The sequence below is a fragment of the Acinonyx jubatus genome, chromosome A2, assembly GCF_027475565.1.
Source record: "Acinonyx jubatus isolate Ajub_Pintada_27869175 chromosome A2, VMU_Ajub_asm_v1.0, whole genome shotgun sequence".
In the NCBI taxonomy this organism is placed as follows: domain Eukaryota; kingdom Metazoa; phylum Chordata; class Mammalia; order Carnivora; family Felidae; genus Acinonyx; species Acinonyx jubatus.
In genome coordinates, this window is record NC_069383.1 from 52509456 (window position 1) to 52531411 (window position 21956).

Below are 21956 nucleotides of genomic sequence, written 5' to 3' on the forward strand. Positions count from 1 at the left end.
AATTGTATTATGAAGATTCATTTGTATCTCTTTCTCAATAGACTGTGTGCTTTATAAGTGTACAGACAATGTTTTAATCACCTTTATATCTCCAGAACTGAGTACAAAACCAATTATCATTTGTTGAATGTATCACCTTTCACCATTAGCTGGCTCATATAACTGAAAATCTGCATATGATTTGTCCAAAAATCTAGTAACTTTTCTACTGTAAGTATCATAGTCTAATTATGCAATTTCAAAAAGTAACCACAGACAAAAAATCCTTCCATAACAACTCCAGTTAAATGAAATTTCAAAGTATACAATTTTTTGTATAGCCAAACATCTTTTATTTTTCACAACTGGAATACTAGACACAACCTAACTAGCTCCAGAACACTTCCAGATTTTTTCTGTTTATTTAACTAAAGTTTTAAAAGGAACATCTGCAACAACAAAAAAATACTAATCTATCAATCAAAGTTGGCTTCACCATTTCTTGTCTTTTCCTTATATTTATTCAAGTTCTCCGTCTTTAATTCTTCTTCCTCTTTATATTGGGTATATTCAGTATCTTTTTCTGGGTTTGGAGGTGATTACCCCTTTGGCACCAAGAAACATTCAGCATTCCAAACCTGCTCAGCAGTCATTGAACTTCTACAATAGATCAAGCTATAGAGGAGGGATTTGACATTATCATCCTGCAAGGAAAAAGACAGGTTACAAAACAAAAGTAAAATCAAAACAAAAAGACAAACCTCTATAAGGAAGGAGGATCCAATTCAAAAATACTTTTAATCAATAACACAAAGCTAAAATCAATTTTTCCTATTTAGATTTTTTACAATTTCTACAAAATTCAATTAATTTTTATTGGAAAGGAATTATTATTCCTATAATAAAACAATGGCATTGAATTACAAGGAAAAACTGTAATAGGAAAGAGAATCACAGCTGAAATATCTCAAAAACAAGTGAAATTCCAAAAAAGAGTATTTTAAGACTATTCCTTTTCCCTTTTTTTAGGGCACTGGTCAGAGTTTGACACTATGAAATTATTACACTGAAGCTCTGTCTGGAAGGGTAATCTCCTTTACTGATCAACTGTCTCTGGTTTCAGTTTTGAGGTTATCACCTCTAGGAACTCTTCAACCACCACTACCATTGTCATCATTCTCATTTTTTTTTTAATTTTTATATCATCATCATCATGGGAGCCAGAATTTATTAGGTATCACTATTTCAAAGTTATTTGTATTATCAATTTAAACACTATAAAACTGCTCTTCCATTATTTCCACCTGACAAAGCATCTGGGTATGTCTTTTTTTCCTCTCTATGATGACTCCTAACAGAACATATTTCACACTGAATAAAAATCACCTATTTATTGCTACTGTCCTCATTAGACTCTAAGATCCTCAAGATCAGAAATTTTAGTATATCACTTCATCCCCAACACATCCCCTAGCACAGTGGTAGGGATATAGCAGATATTTAGTAAACACCTGCTAAATTTATGATTGACAATGCCCACATTGCACTCTACAGAATGTTTTTTAAAATATTTAAAGACAGACCCTTCAACAGATATAAACAACTAAAAATTACAAAATCTAAATGAGAAAAAATTAGCACATGCTTGTGAAAACCACAAAAGTAGATTTAAAATAAGTAGAAAATCATATCAGGATTTTGGAAAAAGACTCTGATCACAAATGTGTCAATTTTCCCTAAGTTAATTTATAAACCTTATACGATTCTAAAAAAATATAATCATTTTTTTTGGAACTAGATTTAGTTAACTGTAAAGATCTTTTAGAAAAACAATAAGCAAAAAGTGACATGAAAGCTCTAATAAAAAAATAGCAATGAGGAAGAAATTAGCCCTCCCAAGTATTAAAAGGTAAAAATCTGTTAATTAAAAGAATATAACACTGAAATATGAAAAAAACAAACCAATGAAACAAATTAGAAAAAATAAAAATAAACTCCAGCACAAATGAAATTTTAGTATGCAAAACAATGGCATTTGAAGGGAGGATATAACTTTTTAATAAAAGGCATTGGGACAAAGGGATACCCCATGGAAAAAGATCAGATCTATTCCTCACACCAAAGGATAATTCCAAATGTATCAAAAATCTAAATGTAAAAAATAAAATTATATAAGTACTAGGAAAAAACTACTCAACTCCCAAAAGTAATGACAAACAAAAAATTCTTCCTTAAGCTTTTCCCTCTCATAGATTACTAAATTTCACTAAATCTTAAAACACAATTAAAGAACAAATACAAAAACCATCTCTCTAAAACTCAAACTTAGGGGCACCTGAGTAGCTCAGTCAGTTAAGCATCCAACTTCAGCTCAGGTCATGATCTCATGGTTTGGTTCACGAATTTGAGCCCCGCATCCGTCTCTCTGCTGTAAGCACAGAGCCCTCTTCAGATCCTCTGTCCCCCCTCTCTTTGCCCTTCCTCTGCTGGTTCTCTCTCTCCCTCTCAAAAATTAAAAAAGTAAAATAATAAAATAAAATAATAAAATAAAATAAAATAAAATAATAAATGTTTTAAAAAATCAAAACCAAAATTAACTATGTATCTGATGATATAATCATATAGAAAATAATTCAAGTAACTTTAAGACATGTATTTTGACTTTACGATCTTAGTGGGATAAAATTCTAATGAGATTTATCCTAAGAACAAATAGAAAAACCTACCAAGAAATGTTAAAAACTATATTCAAGAACCTTAAGTATTTCTAATAATATCATTGTTATTACTAAACTATTACATTTGTTGTAGAATAAAGCTATTATGTAACTGCTAATATCATAAATATTAAGATAATTAGTGTAAAAGGAAGAGGAGATTTAAATTTAAGTAAAATGTCTATAATCTTGAATTTGACTTGGAAAAACTTATACAATGTATTCATTTTTACTTTTCTTTTTTTAAAAAAAAATTTTTTTTGATGTTTATTTACTGGTGGGGAGGACAGAAGTGGATGAGACAGAGGATCCAAAGCAGGCTCTGGGCTGTCAGAGCCCAAAGTGGGGCTCGAACTCACAAACTATGAGATCATGACCTGAAGCCAAAGTCAGACACTCAACTGAGTCAGGCGCCCCTCATTTTTATTTTTCTAAAAAAAAATATGCACTGCCTTTTGAAAAGATCCAATAACAATGAGCAACCTTTAAACCCATATCTTTGTCTCCAAATTTCCAACTAAAAGGATTCAGGATTCCTTGGAAAATTGACCGATCCAGTTATTAGATAAGGATTGTAGAAGATAATTAGGTACATAGTATCATGCAAAAATCAATTTATAAAAGACAGATCTGTGACAAAAGTCACAGGATGCATCTTAAATAACATTCTCCAAAAAATGGGACAACGTGAGCAAAAAATTGACTTAAAATTAAATGAGACACATGAAACTATGTTTAAATCTATTACGATTTTAAAATATTTAAAACAAAATTTTGAAATCTGACTGATGTCTTCTGGAGGCTACAAAGACACCAACTCACTATTGTTAAAATTGCTTTCCCTGAAATTACTGAATGAAGTAAAATTTAGGGTAACCCAATATCTGGTGAGACAAAGTTTATTTTTACAGAAGGATTCCAATTAATAAACACAGATGCAGTAACAGAACTGAAAAATCACCATTCTTCAATAAAACAAAATATCTATACTACAATCATCAATGCTAAAACTATTAGGCAGTAAATGGAAAAATTAACTAATGCATGGATTAGGCTGAACCCATTGATAACTCTTACTGTGACACCTGACACCTTATGACACCCCTCACATGATACAACAGATGTGGAAAGCACCACCTATAATACATACTTGGTGTAAAAACTGAATCTGAGGGGCGCCTGGGTGGCTCAATCAATTAAGCGTCCGAGTTCAGCTCAGGTCATGATCTCGCAGTCCCCCCTGTGTCAGGCCCTGTGCTGACAGCTCAGAGCCTGCTACAGATTCTATGTCTCCCTCTCTCTCTGCCCCTCCCCCACTCACGCTCTGTCTCCCTCACTCTCAAAAAATGAATAAATGTTAAAAAAAATTTTTAAAACTGAATCTGAATTAACTATGTCTCCATATCTACAAGTTTTTTTTTTAACTGGAGAAAGGGGAAATATGAATACCATAAAGATGTAATCAATCAATTCCAAAATGTGAAATTAAAGTTTCTTCACCAAATAAATGGCATGTAGAAAAGGATGTGGGTGTGAGGAAACTTTACAGATCACAGGAAATTTAATAGATATATTAACCAAATACAAGTTGATCTTGCTGAGATCTTGATCAGAAAAAATACATATATATAAATATATTTGAGAAAATTAGGAAACTAAAACATGACCTTGAAGAATTATTTCTGGGTGGGGGGAACCTGGGTGTCTCAGTCGGTTGAGTGTCCAACTTCAGGTCAGGTCCGTGATGTCACGGTTCATGGGTTTGAGTCCCACATCAGGCTCTGTGCTAACGACTCAGAGCCTGGAGCCTGTTTCAGATTCTGTGTCTCCCTCTCTCTCTGTCCCTCTCCTACTACCACTCTGACTCTGTCTCTCAAAAATAAATAAACATTAAAAGAAATTTTTCTAATAAAAAAAATAAAAAAACATTGCTGGGAAGGTAAGCTGGTACAGCCACTGTGGAAAACAGTATGGAGGTTCCAAAAAAAATTTTAAATAGAACTACTATATGATCCAGAAATTCCACTTCTGGGTATTTATTTGAAGAAAACAAAAACACTAACCCAAAAAGATATACGCTGCAGTATTATTTTATAATATCCCAGAACTATAATAGCCCAAAACTAAAAACACTAACCCAAAAAGATGTTCACTGCAGTATTATTTTATAATAGCCAAGATATAGAAACAACCTAAGTGTACATCAACAGATGAAGAAAATGTGGTGTAAATTATGGAAGCAGCCCAAGTGTCTACCCATAGATCAACAGATATAGAAAATGTGGGTACGTACACAGACACACACACACACACACACACACACAATAACAATACGAATATTATTCAGCCATAAAAAAGAATGAAATCCTGCCATTTGCAACAACATGGTTGGACCTAGAGAGTATAATGCTAAGTGAAATAAGAAATGCTCAGTCAGAGAAAGACAAATACCATATGATTTCACCCATGTGTGGAATTTAAGAAACAAAACAAACAAGCAGAAGAAAAAGAGAGACAAAACAAGAAACGGCCTCTTAACTGTTATTGTGTAACTGACAGAGGTATTAGAGGATAATTAATTCACTAGTTACCATGTAACTGCATAGTGTTGGCACAAGGATCAATAAACAAGCCAAAGAACAGAATAGAGCCCAGGATTCATGAGTACATGGAAATTTGGCACAGAACAGAGTGGTATCATTCATCAGTGGGGACAGACTGACACTTGAATAAATGGTGCTGGGTCAATTATCTATCCACATATAAAAAGATACAATTAGAACCTTACTGAATATATACAAAAATGGATTCCAGAGAGATTAAAAATACAGAGGGGAAACAGAGGAAAAAGTGAGTCCAAAAAATGGCAGATGAAGAACATTTACCACAACAGAAAAGATTCATTCATTCAAAAAATATTTAATAAGGTCTTACTATACCTCAAACACTGCTATGGACACTAGGGATACAATGATGCACAACACAAAGTCCCTGCCCTTACTGAGCTACAGATTAAATATAATTTTTTAAAAACTTAATGAAACAATAATCTATTTTTATTTTTTTAATGCTTATTTATCTTGAGAGAAAGTGAGCGAGTACAAACAGGAAAAGGGCAGAGAGACAGGGATAGAGAGAATCCCAAGCGGACTCTGTGCCATCAGCACAGAGCCCAACATGGGTCTCAAACTCACAAATTGTGAGCCAGAATCAACAGTCAGATGCTCAACTGACTGAACCACTGAGGCACCCCACAATAATCTATTTTTAAAAGGATAGATACATACATAGACTTTTCTGGGAAGATTCACAATAACAATGGTGCTTCTGGATGGCTGAGGTACATAATGATAGAGATGTGCTTCTTTTCGTAACTTTTGAATATTTTATCATACATACGATATATTAAGGAACTACCTTGAAATCAACATAAGAGCTATACAACAGAGAATGAACTGCTCTGAACTTAAGCAGAGGCTGAAGGCCATCTGTTGGATCTATTACTGAAGAAATTCTTCTGAGGGCTAGAAACTAGTGAATTAATTATCCTCTAATACCTCTGACAGTTACATAATTCCATGATTTCTCTCCACTTGTGATATCGCCCCTGTAAGGTCTAGACTACAGTTCCCTCATTTGTTTGATAACTACATGTGATTGCAAAACATAAATAAAGACAGCCCCATTCCCAGCACTAACAGCTGCCTCAGATCACACAAGCAAATACTACACAAGCCAAGTATTCTTCTAATTTGATTTCCACAAGTAGCTACCCACATTAAATAAAGACTTCTATTTATTCACCTTCTTTATGTATACACCTAGCAGAGTGCCTAGCACACAGCTAATGGATTACAACCTGCGGTAGGCAAACTTCTAAGATGTTCCCCAATGATTTCTCCTTCCTGGTATTCATGTCCTTATACAATCCCTTCCTGCTGAGTGTAGGATTGACCTAGTGAGTTGGTTATGAAAAACTGTGACTTCAGTCTAGCTAACAGACTCTGTCTACTACTTTCTCTGCTCACTTTGATGAAACAAGCTGCCATGATGGAAATACGGCAAAAATTGAGGGCAACTGCTGGTCAACTAGAGGGCAACTGAAGTCTATCAACAATCATGTGAGCTTAAAAGTAGATCTTCCTCAGCTGAGCATTAAGATGACTACTACAGGGGTGCCTGGGTGGCTCAGTCGGTTAAGCGACCGACTTCGGCTCAGGTCATGATCTCGCAGTCCGTGAGTTCGAGCCCTGCGTCAGGCTCTGTGCTGACAGCTCAGAGCCTGGAGCCTGTTTCAGATTCTGTGTCTCCCTCTCTCTGACCCTCCCCTGTTCATGCTCTGTCTCTCCCTGTCTCAAAACTAAAACGTTAAAAAAATTTTTTTTTAAAAAGATGACTACTACAGCCTAGCAGATAACTCGATTGCAGCCTGTGAAAGACCCTGAAGCACAGAACCCAAAGAAGCCATGCTCAGATTCCTGACTCACAAACAATAGGACAGTAAATGTGTGTTAAATCACTAAATTTCAGGATAATTTGTTGCAGTGTAATTTTTATATTAAGCCTAAAAGAGGAGTTTCAAGTGTTCACTTTGGGGGAAGCTGTAACCTCTAACGTAGCAGTACTGGTATTTTTCTAATGGCAAGAAATTTGTATCATAGGTTTTTTAAAAGTGTAAGACATTATCAACTTTGTTATCCCATTTCTATACTATAGCCAGTAAGTGTAATAAAATATTTCATAGTCTCCCAAAAATTGTCTCCAATGTTTTTTACTACTATCCAAGAAGTGTGGAAAGCTCCTTAGTAATCATTTCTAATGATTGTTTTTTAAATGCTAACTTCATGGGATATTAGATGTTATAAAATACAATATTTCTGTGGCCAAATAAGTTAAAGGAGTACAGAGTTAAATAAAACTGTATGCGTTCCTTCACTGCAGTCCACACAATCGAAATGGCATGAGATCATGTTATCTGGAAGGAAGAAATAAAACTGTTTTTGTTCATAGACAGATAACAACTGTCTGTATTAGAAAATCTGAAAGCACCAGAAAGACTCCTAGAACTAGTGACTATAGAAATGTTGTCACATATAAAGTTAACATACAAAGGTCAATCACTTTCCTATATACAGCAATGAATAAGTGGAATTTGAATTTAAAAACACAATGCACACGAAAAAAAATATTTACATATAAATCTAACAAAAAAGGTATAAGATCTATATGAGGAAAAGTACAAAACTCTGATGAAAGAAATTAAAGAACTAAATAAATGGAGAGATATTCCATGTTCATGGATAAGAAGACTCAATACTGTCAAGGTATCAATTCTCTCCAACTTGATCTATAGATTCAATGCAATCTCAATCAAATTCCCAGGAAGTTATTTTGTGGATATGAACAAACTGATTCTGAAGCTTACATGGAGAGGCAATAAGACCCAGAATAGCTAACACAATATTGAAGAACAAAGTTGAAGGACTGACATTACCAACTTCAAGACTTACTATAAAGCTACACTAATCAAGAAGACTTTGTGGTATCAGCTAAAGAATAAACAAATAGATCAATGGATAAAAACAGACCTGTTAATTATAGTCAACTAATCGCTGACAAAATAGAAAAGGCAATACAATGAAGATAGTCTTTTCAACAAATGGCACTAAAACTAGACATCCACATGAATCAAGACACAGACCCTACACTCTTCACAAAAAATTAACCCAAAACGGATCACAGATCTAAATGTGAAAGGCAAAACTAAAAACTCCCAATACATAACATAGGAGAAAACCTTGATGAAGTTGGGTTTGGCGAGGACTTCTAGACACAAGGCCAAATGCCATGAAAGAAGAAACTGATAAACTGGATTTCGTTAAAATTAAAATTAAAAATTTCTGCTCTGCAAAAGACACTGTCAAGAAAATTAGAAGACAAGCCACAAATTATGAGACAATATTTGCAAAAGACATTTCTGATAAAGGACTGTGTTTTAAAATATACAAAGATTTCTTAAAAGTCAACAATAAGAAAACAACATGCCTTAAGATGGGCCAAAAACCTTGCCAGACACCTCACCAAAGAAGATATATACAGATGGCAAATTAGCATATGAAAAAAATGTTCCAGATCATGTCTCAGAAAAATGTAAAATAAAAACAAGATACCACTATATATCTAGAATACTAACAATACCAAATGCTAGCAAGGATGTGGAGCAATAGGAATGGTAACGCAAAATGGTACAGCCACCTTAGAAGACAGTTTGGCACTAACAAAACTAAACATTCTTACCATACAATCCAGCAACTGTGCTCCTTGGTACTGACCCAAGGGAATGAAAATTTATGTCCACACAAAACCTGCACATGGATATTTATTCATAACTGTTAAAACCTACACAAAACCCAAATGATCTTCAGTAGGTAAATAGGTAAATAAACTGTGGTACATTCAGAAAATGGAGTATCATTCAGCACTAACAAGAAATGAGCTATTAAGCCATGAAAAGACCTGGAAGAACCTTAAATGCATATTACTAAGTGGGAAAAAGCCAATCTGGAAAGGCTACATACTGTATGATTCCAACTACATGACATTTTAAAAAAAGCAAAACCCTGGAGACAGTAAAAAGATTGATGGTACCAGGGGTTTAGAGCAGGCAAAACACAGGGGATTTTTAGGGCATTGTAAATACTTTGTAGGACACTATAATGGTGAATACATGTCATTATACACTTGTCCAAACCCATAGGGATACACAGTGCCAGAGGGAACCCTAATGTAAACTACAGACGTTAGGTGATAATGGTTTGTCAATGCAGGTTATCAACTATAACAAATGGACCACTCTGGTGGGGGATGTTAATGGACTGACTATGTATATGTGGGAGGAGGGGGTATATGGGAAATCTGTGTACCTTCCTCTCAATTTTGCTGTGAACCTAAAACTTCTCTTTAATAAAATAAAGTCATAAAAATAGTTGTAAAATATTTTAAGTAAGTATTTTTTTAATGACATGAGAAGTGCACCTGGGTGGCTCAGTCAGTTGAGCGTCCAACTCTTGATTTTTTCAGCTCAGGTCATGATCTCACAGCTCATGAATTTGAGCCCCATATCAGGCTCTGTGCTGAGAGCATGGAGATTGCTTAGGATCCTCTTTCTCCCTTCTCTTTCTGCCCCTCCCCTGCTTGTGCTCATTCTGTTCTCTCTCTCAAAATAAATAAACTGTAAATTTTTTAAAAATGGCATAAGAACTTTTAGAGTTTGATTATCATACCTCCATAAACTCATTTACTGTCATTATTTATAACCTATCAATATCTAGTCATACTGGACTATTCCCTTTCAAAAGAATTTAATATTTTAATGTCTTAGTGCAGGTTATTATCTTTACCTAAGCTACCATCATCTCATTCTACCTCTTGTAAACTCCTAATTCAATGTTGAAGATTCTCCTCAAATTACTTGGGTGGCATTTTCTACCTACCCCTTCCCTCTCCCTTTCTCAGCAGAATTAAAAATTATCTTTCTCCAAAGTACTTTCTTAGTACCCTTCTTAGGGATCTTGGTTGTTCACTTGTTCACATTTCTAAATTATCCATTTATTCAAGGCTGCAATCCTGGTAATCTAGCATCTAGTTCAATTCCCAGGGTAAAATAGATACTCAAAATACGTTGGCTGAATACAGCATAAATGGCAAAGCAATATGAATGACAAACATATGACAAAGAAAAGATAAAGTTAGATACTTATAAAAAGTAGTAAAACATTAATTTTAATATAATATGATCTAGGGGCGCCTGGGTGGCTCCGTCAGTTAAGCGTCCAACTTCAGCTCAGGTCACGATCTCACGGTCCGTGAGTTGGAGCCCCGCATCGGGCTCTGGGCTGATGGCTCAGAGCCTGGAGCCTGCTTCTGATTCTGTGTCTCCCTCTCTCTCTGACCCTCCCCCGTTCATGCTCTGTCTCTGTCTCAAAAATAAATAAACGTTAAAAAAAAAATTAAAAAAATATAATATGATCTTGAAAGATACCATAAAGACTATTTTTAAATATTACTTATATTATTTATATAATTTGTGTGGAAAATGGACAATCTAGCAGTATTTTCTAGCAATAATTCTCTGGCAGTGGTGTCAGCAAGGCATTTGAATTTTTTCGGTATTTCTTTATTGTGAATGCCGTTTTGCATTCTTACAAAAAAGTAGAGGGCATTTTCAAATATTTACATTTTACATTACTGCTACACCTAAAGCATATGTTTCCAACCAATAAATGACAAAAAGACCACATACCAAATGAAACCGATCCACTTTTGGGATTCCATCTTCATTTGTCTCAAATTTCTGATTTTGAACAAAAAGCTGTTAAAGAAAATGAGAACAAATAAATTCCCAATGTAACAAAACATTAATCCTTACAACCCAGTCAAATCTGGAACTCTTCAGATTCTGCAGAAAAAAAGAAGGGCTCACTCAAAGGACACACATTAGCTTTTAAAGAATAAAAACACTTTCATGTTAATAACTACTTGTTCACAGATAACTGAACAGTTCCTGGGGCTCCTCAAGTATCAATCAGATTTGATGAATATACTACATGCAATTTCAATACTTCATCACCTTTTGAGTAAATATATTAAAACTCAGCAGTTTATATCATGTTGGTTGTATACATTAAGTACAAATAAATTAAGCATGTTTCTTTCCTCCCTAATACTTAACCTATATAATTCAAGAAATACGTGTTAAACTTTTAAAACTCTTACATATGGAGAATTTCTTTCATACACAAAGTATTCCAAATGCTATGTATTTCACCCAGCACCAACAACCATCAACCAATGATCACTTTTACCCTATGCACAAACCCATATATATTATTTTTGAGGTAAATCCTGTATGTCTCATAATTTCATCTGTAAATATTTTAGTACATATTTCTAAAAGATAAAGTCTTTTATTGTGACACAATATTATCACATTAAAATTCAGTAAATTTTTTTTAGTAATTCTTTAATACAGGCATACCTCAGAGATATTATGGGTTTGGATCTAGACCACTGCAATAAATCAAATATCACAATAAAGCAAGTCAAATGAATCTTTTGTTTTCCCAGTGCATATAAAAGTCACATTTATATCATACTGTAGTTTATTAAGTGTACAATAGCATTATGCCTAAAAGAAAAACCATATATATATATATATATAAATTAAAAAATACCTACTGTTAGAAAATGCTAACCATCATCTAAGCTTCAGTGAGTCATAATCACTGATCACAGATCACCATAATGAATTTAATAATAATCAAAAAGCCTGAAATATTATGAAAGTCACCAAAATGTGACACGGACACTACGCAGACAAATGCTGTTGGAAAAATGGCACCAACAAATGCTTGACACAGGGTTGCCACAAACTTTCAATTTGTAAAAAATGCAGCATCTGCAAAATGCAATAAAGTGAAGCACAATGAAACTAGATATGCCTGTATAAAATATCATTTTCAATTTTTTTTAAGGTTTTATTTTTGAGTAATCTCTATACCCAACATGGGGCTCAAACTTAACAACCCCAATCAAGAGTTACATGTTCCACCCAATGAGCCAGCCAGGCACCCCTAGTTTTCAAATTTTTACTCATCTCATAAATATAATAAGTTACTTTACTTATATAAAGTTTATTTAAATCCATACCCAAATAAGTTCCACACACTGTAATTTAAAAATGAGCAAAAAGACAGGGTGCCTGGGTGGCTCAGTCAGTTAAGCATCCAACTTTGGCTCAAGTCATGATTTCACAGTTCACAGTTTGGGCCCCACACTGGGCTCTCTGCTGTAAGCATGGATCCTTTGTCCTCCTCTCTCTCTGCCCCTCCCCTGCTTGTTCATTCTCTCTCTCTCTCTCTCTCTCTCTCTCCCTCCCTCCCTCCCTCCTCTCTCTCTCTCTCAAAAATAAACATTTTTTTTAATGAGCAAAAGGACTTCTGGTTTATTCCTGCTTCTCACCATTAAGTAAAACTATGTTTCAAATAACATAACAACCAAAGGCGATCTCCAAAAGGTCAAAAGAGGAAAATAAACTGATTAGAGACCCTGGGACGGGAGGAGTGAGAGTGACAGGGTGTCTTAAGGCCCCCACATAAAAAAAACAAAAACAAAAAAAATGTGACTCAAATAGGATAAACTCAAATTAATGAAACTTCTGAAAACTAAAAACAAAACAAAATAATCTTGAAAGCAACCAAAGAAAAACATTACCTACTGAGAAATATCAATTTGAATAACAGAGCATTTCTTATGTGAAACCATGGAAACCAGAAGGAAGTGGCACATCTTTCACCCGATAAAAGAACTTTCAACCACAAATTCTATATCCAGCAAAACTATCCATCAGGAAAAAGGGTGAAATCAAAATGCTCTCCGATGAAGGAAAACTAAAAGAATATGTCACCAGAAGACATACTTTTAAAGACTGGCTAAAGGAAGCACTTCAACCAAAAAGGAAATAAATTTTGAAAAGAGTACGGGGTGCAGCACCTGGGTGGCTCAGTTGGTTGAGCATCCAACTCTTGGTTTTGGCTCAGGTCATGACCTCACAGTTCATGGAACTGAGTCCTGCAACACGCTCTGCGATGCACAGCCTGCTTGGGATTCATTCATTCTCTCTCGTTCTCTCTCTCTCTCTCTCAATAAATTAAATAAACATTTAAAAGAAAAATGAATATTGGAGCATCAGGAAGGAATAACAATGGAAAGAACAGAAATAGGAGGGAATACCAAAGACTATCCCTCTCACCATAAGTTTCCTAAATCATATACAATGACTGATTGTATTACACTATCTCACATTCAAGACAATGCTGGTTAAAAGTAGGAGGGCAAAGGAACCTAAACAAAAGGCTTCTACACTTCACTCAAAGTGTTGAAACACTGATACCAGTAGAATGTAATAAGACACATACATATAATATCCATACTAACAACTAAGAAAACTATAGAAGGCAATATACTCAAAAACACCATAATAAATCAAGATCAACTCTTAAAAAATATTCAAATAACCCAAAGGAAGGCAAGAAAAATCAATAAATAAGAAACAGAAGGAAAAAAACAAAACAAATAATAAAATGATAGATTTACCCCCAAAGTATCAATAATCACCTTAAGTGTTACAACAACATAAATTGACCTAGAGAGTATTATACTAAAGGAAAGTCAGACAGAGAAAGATAAATACCATATGATTTCACTTCAATGTGGAATCTAAAAACCAAACAAAATAGACGCATAGATACAGAGAATAATCTGGTGATTGTTAAAGGGGTGGAATTTGGGGGAGATGGACAAAAGATGAGAAAGGGATTAAAAGATAGAAACTTTCAGTTATAAAATAAACAAGACATTGGGATGCAATGGAAAACATAGGGCATATGCTTAGTAATAATTCAGCAACTTTATATGGTGACAGATGGCAACTAGATTCACTTCATAATGTGTATATATAAATGCTGAATCATTATATTGTGCACCTGAAACTAATATAATATTGTAAGTCAACTACTTTTCAATTAAAAAAATAAAATTTCCTAGTGTTAACTAGAAAATTCCCATGTTTTAAAAATATTTCTTAAATCACCATAAGTGTCTACTACCTCAATTAAAAAGCAAAGACTTAGCAAATATAAAACACAATGCAATAGTATGTACAACCATATTTACAAGAAACTGACTGCAAATTCAACACAGTTTTAAAATAAATGGATGGTAAAAAAAAAAATACCACACAAAATTAATTTTAAAAACAAAGAGATGGTCATATTAATTATAAGATAAAGTAGATGTTAGAGAAAATTAGTACAAAGAAGGATATTACATAATGATAAAAGGATCAATACACCAGAAAGACATTACAATCCTAATATGTACACACCAAACAATAAGATCTTAAGATATAGGAAGCAGAAATGGTAAAGTTGAAAGGAGAAATACACAAATTCAAATTAGAGTTGCAGGCTTCAGCAGCTCTCTCAATAACTAATGAAACTACTAGATGGAAAAACAATAAGGATAAAAAGATATGAAGAACATAATTAACCAACAAGATGTAATTTACATGTATATGTATAGTAAATTCCACCCAATAACAGAATACATTTTTTTCAAGATCTCAAGAAATATTCACCAACATAGACCATATCCTAGCAATAAAACAAACCTCAACCAATGTTCAAGGATGGTATCACATAGATTACGCTCTTTGGCCACTATTAAATCAAAGTAGAAATAGAGAAATACAGTAAGAAAATGTCTGAACACACGAAAACTAAATACCACAGTTCTAAATAATTCATGGTCAAGAAGAAATCTCAAAGGAAGTTAAAACATACATAAAACAAAATGAAACGGCAGGTAAGGTTCGCTCACTGATTCCTGAGATTCCCAGCAGCGTCCAGACAAACTCTTAAGAACCATGTGGTTCAAGTGCTACACGCTGAAATAGATTACTATTTCCCTTACCTCTGTTATCCTACACCTTCCAACAAAAGCTTCAATTTCCTGTATTAAAACTCTTTAGAAGTAAAATAAGTGTGGCTTCCGTTTTCCTGACTGAACCCTGAGTCCTCAAAACTACATTCTATCTAGCATCAAAGCAAAGAAAATTGCAGATTATAAGAAGTTAATAAAAAGAAAACTACAGGCCCAAAAATGGTATCACTCAAGTTAAGCTCCCAAGTCAGTAAACCAAGACTTATTAATATCTAACTTAACTTCAGTTTCAACCTCCCCCCAGGAATGTAACCTCTAGCCAATCAACATGGGAATTTCCTGGTCAGCACTAGAAAATTTACTGACAAATCCCCTTTGTTCCCCTTAGGAGAATGATCTTGCCTAAAACAATGGATTTTTTGCAAATGATTTCTTTTATTCTACTTCCACTTTACCTTTAAAAACCTTTCCTTTTCTATAGTCCTTTGGAGATCGCTTCTACTTACTAGATGGGATATTGCCAGATCCATGAATTGATTAATAAAGCTAACAGATCTTTAAAATTTATTCAGTTGACATTTTGTTATTTAACAAAGGCTTATCTTCTAACAAGCCTCTTACTAAGAAGCTAATTAGCCTCTTATTAGCATGAACTAGCACACTGATCTAAGAGATAATTAGAAAATTTTGAGAATTCATAACAGGTAAAAATGCCAAGGCATGATTAACTAGAAGGCAAGATGAGGGAGATGGAAGAATCAAAGAAGAACACAAGTTGTTGGCTCAGATGACTGGAAAAGGCTATTGGGGGAAAGTTGGGTGAAATGGGATAGTAGTAAAGAGTGCACATTCTGGAGACAGACTGGCTGGGTTTGAATCTTGGTTCCACCTCTTAGCAGCCATGGGATCCTAGACAAATCATCTAATTTCTCTTTGCCTCAGTTTCCTCACTTATAAGGCTGTGGGGAATAAGCTTAGGAATTCCCTGAGCTTGCACCGACGGGTCAACAAGCCATAAAGAAATAGAAAGACACAGGATGTACACATCCAAAATTAGATAAACAAGATTAGGTAAACAGGGCAAAGATCCCCAATATAGGACAAAGGTATAGGAACAGGAAATATCAGGATGAAAATACCCAAGACTGGGTAAACAAGATTAGGTATTCAGGGTGGAAGCACCCCCCAATTTAGCACAATAGCAGAAAGCTGCTTTCACAGGAAGGAAGGACCAAAATAGGTAAATAGTTAAACAGGGCTATAGACAGCAGCAGCAGGGCAAAGTTGCCCAGAGGGGAGCTAATTAGCAAAAGATAGATGCCTTGTTGACCCTGATGTAGCATGCTCTGTCTTATCCCCTAGGCTAGCTAAGATAAACAGATGGGGTACTTCATGCCTGCTGTAAACAACCATCTGCCTGGCATCAGGACTTTGTTTTTTATTGACCCAAACCCGTAATATGTTTTTATTGACCAAAACCCCTAATACCACATATCTTCAAAACCCCCTTTCCCTCACACCTAGAGTTAATGTTCACAGTTTAATTGTCTCTTTGTGCATTCCCATCATGCTTATAAGTCTTCTCTTCCTAGTAAAAATGGAGCAAGGACCCTTACTCAGGCTCTTGTCTCCTCCTGGATATTAGCCTCTCTCTCATTTCAATCCTGCATCCACTCTCTTGCTGGACAAGAGAGAACTCCAGACCCAGAGTCTACTACATAAGGCCACTGCAAGAATTAGGTTGGATAAATACATGCAAAGTAACTGATACATAGTAAGCACTCAATGAGTGTTACCTAGTTTTGTTTTTTAAGTATCACGTAACTCGGGACATAGGGTTAGCAATGTAAAATGTTGTCTTTATAAGGGCCTCTAGTCTTATCCCTAAGAATAGCTTGGTAATTAAATGTTGACAATAGTTGAATCTGGTTGAAGAGTATAGAGTTTCATGATTCTTTGTTTCTGAGTAAAAATTTCCACAACAAAACAAAAACTAATAGTTGTGCTTGTCCTAACTGGCCCACTTTGATGTTAGGGATAATGGTTTGTATGACAGACTAGATTTCCTTTCTTATAATTGCTAGAAGAAAGATTAGAGCTATCATAGTGGCTTATCCATAGAAAATGTATTCATCAAGGATAGAAAAAAGGCTTGTTTTTCAATCAGTACTATTCCTTTTGAGTGCTATTTTCAGGTCATATCTGAGCCCAATGAACATGACCATGATCATTTTGCAGTGTCTGCTATAAGAAAAGAATGGCAACACATGAATTGTGTATCAGCAGTACTAAACAGGTTTCTGTGGTGGATATTTGGTAGTACTCTCATTCATGGTTTGATTTTATGTTCACACCCTCTTTTTCTTTCTTATCTACTTTCAATTTATCATGTCTTGTTCTATTTTAAAGTACTTCTGTGAATGAATTGCCTTGTGTCCTTTCTGGAACAATATAAGGTATCTAGTAAATTAAGATGAAGTTATGCAGCAGGAATGTACACACTACTGGAAACTCTGGCCAGAGAACTGGGTTACTGTCATAAATGTGGGAGCTCTAACAAATAAACGGTACCAGACACTATGAGAGTAAATAAGAAAACCCAAGGAAAGGCTATACAATGAAAATTTTAGTAGAATGTAAGGAAAAATGGTGGGGGCACTAACACTTAACATGCATTAAAGAAGAGTAAAAGAAATGCCCAGTCACAAAGGTAAATGAAACTCAGAAGATGTGCCATAGAAAACAATGAGTAAAGAAATTACCGTGGGGGCACCTGGGTGGCTCAGTAGGTTAAGCTGCCGATTTCAGCTCAGGTCATATGATCTCACCATTTGGTAGTTCAAGCCCCATGTTGGGCTCTGTACTGACAGCTCAAAGCCTGGAGCCTGCTTCAGATTCGGTGTCTCCCTCTCTCTCTGCCGCTCCCCCACACACATACTCCCTCCCTCCTCTCTCTCTCTCTCCCTCTCTCTCAAAAATAAACATTAGAAAAAAAAAGAAAGAATTCACACACCCACACAACATTGAGTCTTCAGTCTATAACCATGATGGCTTCGTATCTGTCTTTCTTTGCCCCTGCCCTGCTTGCACTCTCTCCCTCTCTCTCAAAATAAACATTAAAATAAATAAATAAATAAATAAACAAACAAACAACTGTGGATTGTTTGTTTTGAAATTTTTTAATGTTTATTTCTGAGAGAGAGAGAACGAGCCTGGGAGGGGCAGAGAGAGAGGGAGACACAGAATCTGAAGCAGGCTCCAGGCTTTGAGCTGTCAGCACAGAGCCTGACATGGGGCTTCAACTCACAAAGTGCAAGTTCATCACCTGAGCTGAAGTCCAACACTTAACTGACTGAGCCACCCAGGCACCCGTTTTGTTTTTGTGATACACCAGACTTAACCATATTTTTAGGCTGATGGAGAAGTACAGAATAAGAAGAAATACACTGAGGCAGTAATTGACATCCAGGTATAATTTATATAAAATACTTTATAAGTCAGTTAAGCACCAACTTTGGCTCAGGTCATGATCTCATGGTTTGTGAGTTTGAGCGCCACGCTGGGCTCTTTGCTGATAGCTCAGAGCCTGGAGCCTGCTTCAGATTCTGTGTCTCCCTCTCTCTGCCTCTCCCCTGCTCATACTCCGTCTTTCTCAAATCTAAACATCAAAACAATTTTTCAAAAAAAAAAAAGGCCTAGAAGCATTTTTGCTGAAATTGTATTGAATCCATAGACTTATTTAAGAATTCACATCCAGGGGTACCTGGGTGGCTCAGTCAGTTGAGTGTCCGACTTTGGCTCAGGTCATGATCTCACAGTCCATGAGTTCAAGCCCCACGTCAGGCTCTGTGCTGACAGCTCAGCCTGGAACCTGCTTCAGATTCTGTGTTTCCCTCTCTCTCTGCCCCTCTCCCACACACATACACTCTCTCTCTCTCTCAAAAATAAACATTAAAAAAAAAGAATTCACATCCACACAACATTGAGTCTTCAGTCCATGACCATGATGCAACTCTCCATTTATTTACATCTTATTTAATTTTGCTCAACAATATATCATAGTTTTCAGGGTATAGGTCTTACGTATCTTTTGTCATGTTTATCCCTAAAAACTCTGTATTTTTGATACCTATATAAATGATTTTAATTTCAATTTCCTATTGTTGGTTGCTAATATAGAGAAATACAGTTAATTATTATGATGACTACATCCTGCAACCTTGCTAAACTTGTTAGTCGTAGTAGCTCTTAAGTACACTCCTCAAGACTGTACATAATTAATCATGTCATTTTTGAATAAAAACAGCTTTACTTCTTCATTTTTCAACTGTATGCATTTTATTTGTTTTTGTAGTCTTATTATACTGGCTAAAACTAGGATCAGCAAACTCTCACTTGCACACCAAACTTATGCCACTGCTTATTTCTTATACAGCCTACATGCCAAGAATGGTTTTCACATTTTTAAATGTTTAATAGAAAATTAGGAGTGTCTGGGTGGCTCAGTTAGTTAAGCACCCAACTCGATTTCAGCTCAGGTCATGATCTCACAGTCATGAGATAAAAACCCACATTAGGCTCTGCACTGACAACACAGAGCCTGCTTGAGATTCTCTCTCTCCTCTCTCTGCCCCTCCCCTGCCTTCACGCTCTTTCCCTCTCAAAATAAATATTTATTTTATTTATTTTTTTAATATGAAATTTATTGTCAAATTGGTTTACATACAACACCCAGTGCTCATCCCAACAGGTGCCCTCCTCAGTGCCCATCATCCACCCTCCCTTCCCTCCCACCCCCATCAACCCTCAGTTTATTCTCAGTTTTTAAATAAACATTTAAAAAGTAAAATAAAGAAAAGAAAAGAATACTATTTCGAGGCACCTGGGTGGCTCAGTCAGTTAAGCATCCAACTCCTGATTTCAGCTCAGGTCATGATCTCCCAGTTCGTGAGTTCAAGCCCCATGTCGGGCTCCAGGCTGGCAGTGCAGAGCCTGCTTGGGGTTCTCTCTCTCTGTCTCTCTCTCTGCCCCAATCCCTGCTCACTCACTCTCTCTCTCAAAAATGAATAAACTTAAAAAAAAAAAGAATACTATTTCATGACACATTAAAATTATATGAAATTCAAACTTCAATTCCATATAAGGTTTTACTTATTTATTTATTGCAACAGAGCCATTCATTCATTTACATATTTTATGGCTACCTTATAGAGCAGCAGAGACTATATGACTCACATAGCCTAAAATATTTACCATCTGGCCCTTTATAGAAAATTTTGCTGACCCCTGGGCTAGAACCTCCAGAACATGTTAAGCAAAAGAAATAAAAACAGAAAAAATATAAAAAAAGAAAAACAAAAAAAAGTAAAAACAGATATTCCTCCCTTGTTAATACCAATCCCTCAAAATTCACAGGAAAGAATAGGTTTAAGCCATGGATTAAAAAACAGCTATTTGGTTTATAATGAAAACAGGAACACTTACTCAAGGCTCATTTAACATTTACTTTCCACATATGCAGGAACTGCTTACAGATTAATATAGGACAAAATTATCTTCACTGTTAATCTTGCCTTAAAGAAAGGTAAAACAATAGCATAATATGTAAAATATATATCAAGCAAATTGTAGAAAGTATACAATAGGTGACAGGAAGTATATGAATAGTTTTTGAAAAAACTATAAAAAAAAGAAAAAAACAATTTTCTACTAAATTTTTCTAATTTTTCTTCTAAAAATCTACCACTGCTTTTCATCCAGAGCAATATGTTGAGCAAAACCACTATAAAATTATCACTTTATATACTTAAGTAGATACAAATATGTTTGTACATATATATATATATGAAACTAATCTATTACAATAAAAAATTACATACCCATAATAAAAGGCAGCCATAAGCATACAAGTCAGAACTCGGAGAAGCAGGCTTTCCCATTTTCAGTTCAGGTGATATCAAACTCAAGTCACCAACCATCATGTTCACTGAGGCTCGCTGATTCTACAAAAACAACAGGTTAAAAATTTTAGAGGCAACACAGATGAGTTAAGTTCTCTGCATTTAATTAACACAAAAAAACAAATTCATTTGAAATATTTCATTCTCTCTTGCTTTAAAATATTTTTATTCAATTTTTGCTATTATAAATTGCTCTTAAAATTAGTCTCATACAATTAATAGTGAGACTTTGGTTACATTTCACATTACAGATTGAAGTAGACTAAAAACCAAAAAACACCAATTATTTAAATATTTGGTACTTCTTGTAAAAATAAAGTTCATTAGGGCAAGAAGGAGTGCTATTTTCTAATTCTGAAAATTCTAAATAACTTTAAAAACTGGAAGTCAACAAAGTACTTTTCTTCCTTACTGATCATTATTTTTTAATTTGCTTTCTAATTTTGTTTGTTTGTTTGTTTGTTTGTTTGTTTGTTTATTTATTTTGAGAGACAGAGTGTGAGCAGGAGAGGGGCAGAGAGAGGGAGAGACACAGAATTCAAAGCAGGCTCCAGGCTCTGAGCTGTCAGCACAGAGCCCGACTCCAAGCTTGAACTCACAAACCATGAGATCATGACCTGAGCCGAAGTTGGACACTTAACCGACTGAGCTACCCAGGCGCTTCATTTTTTAAAATTGTTTTAATGTCTATTTTTGAGAGAGAACAGGAGCAAGGGAAGGGCAGAGAGAGAGAGGGAGACATAGAATCCGACGCAGGCTCCAGGCTCTGAGCCTCTGAGCTGTCACCACAGAGCAGGAA

At 35.1% G+C, this 21956-nt stretch overlaps 1 protein-coding gene across 1 annotated transcript in view; it reads right to left on the reverse strand.

Moving 5' to 3' along the window:
* Window positions 1-320: 320 nt before the first annotated feature.
* STK31 (serine/threonine kinase 31) overlaps window positions 321-21956 on the reverse strand; it is a 75017-nt gene continuing 53381 nt past the window's right edge. The window contains exons 22-24 of the mRNA XM_015081021.3: window positions 21077-21199; window positions 10999-11067; window positions 321-683 (exon numbers count right to left, since the gene is read on the reverse strand). Coding sequence (XP_014936507.3) covers window positions 579-683; window positions 10999-11067; window positions 21077-21199 — 297 coding nt within the window. The 3' untranslated portion in view covers window positions 321-578. The remainder of the gene's footprint in view (window positions 684-10998; window positions 11068-21076; window positions 21200-21956) is intronic.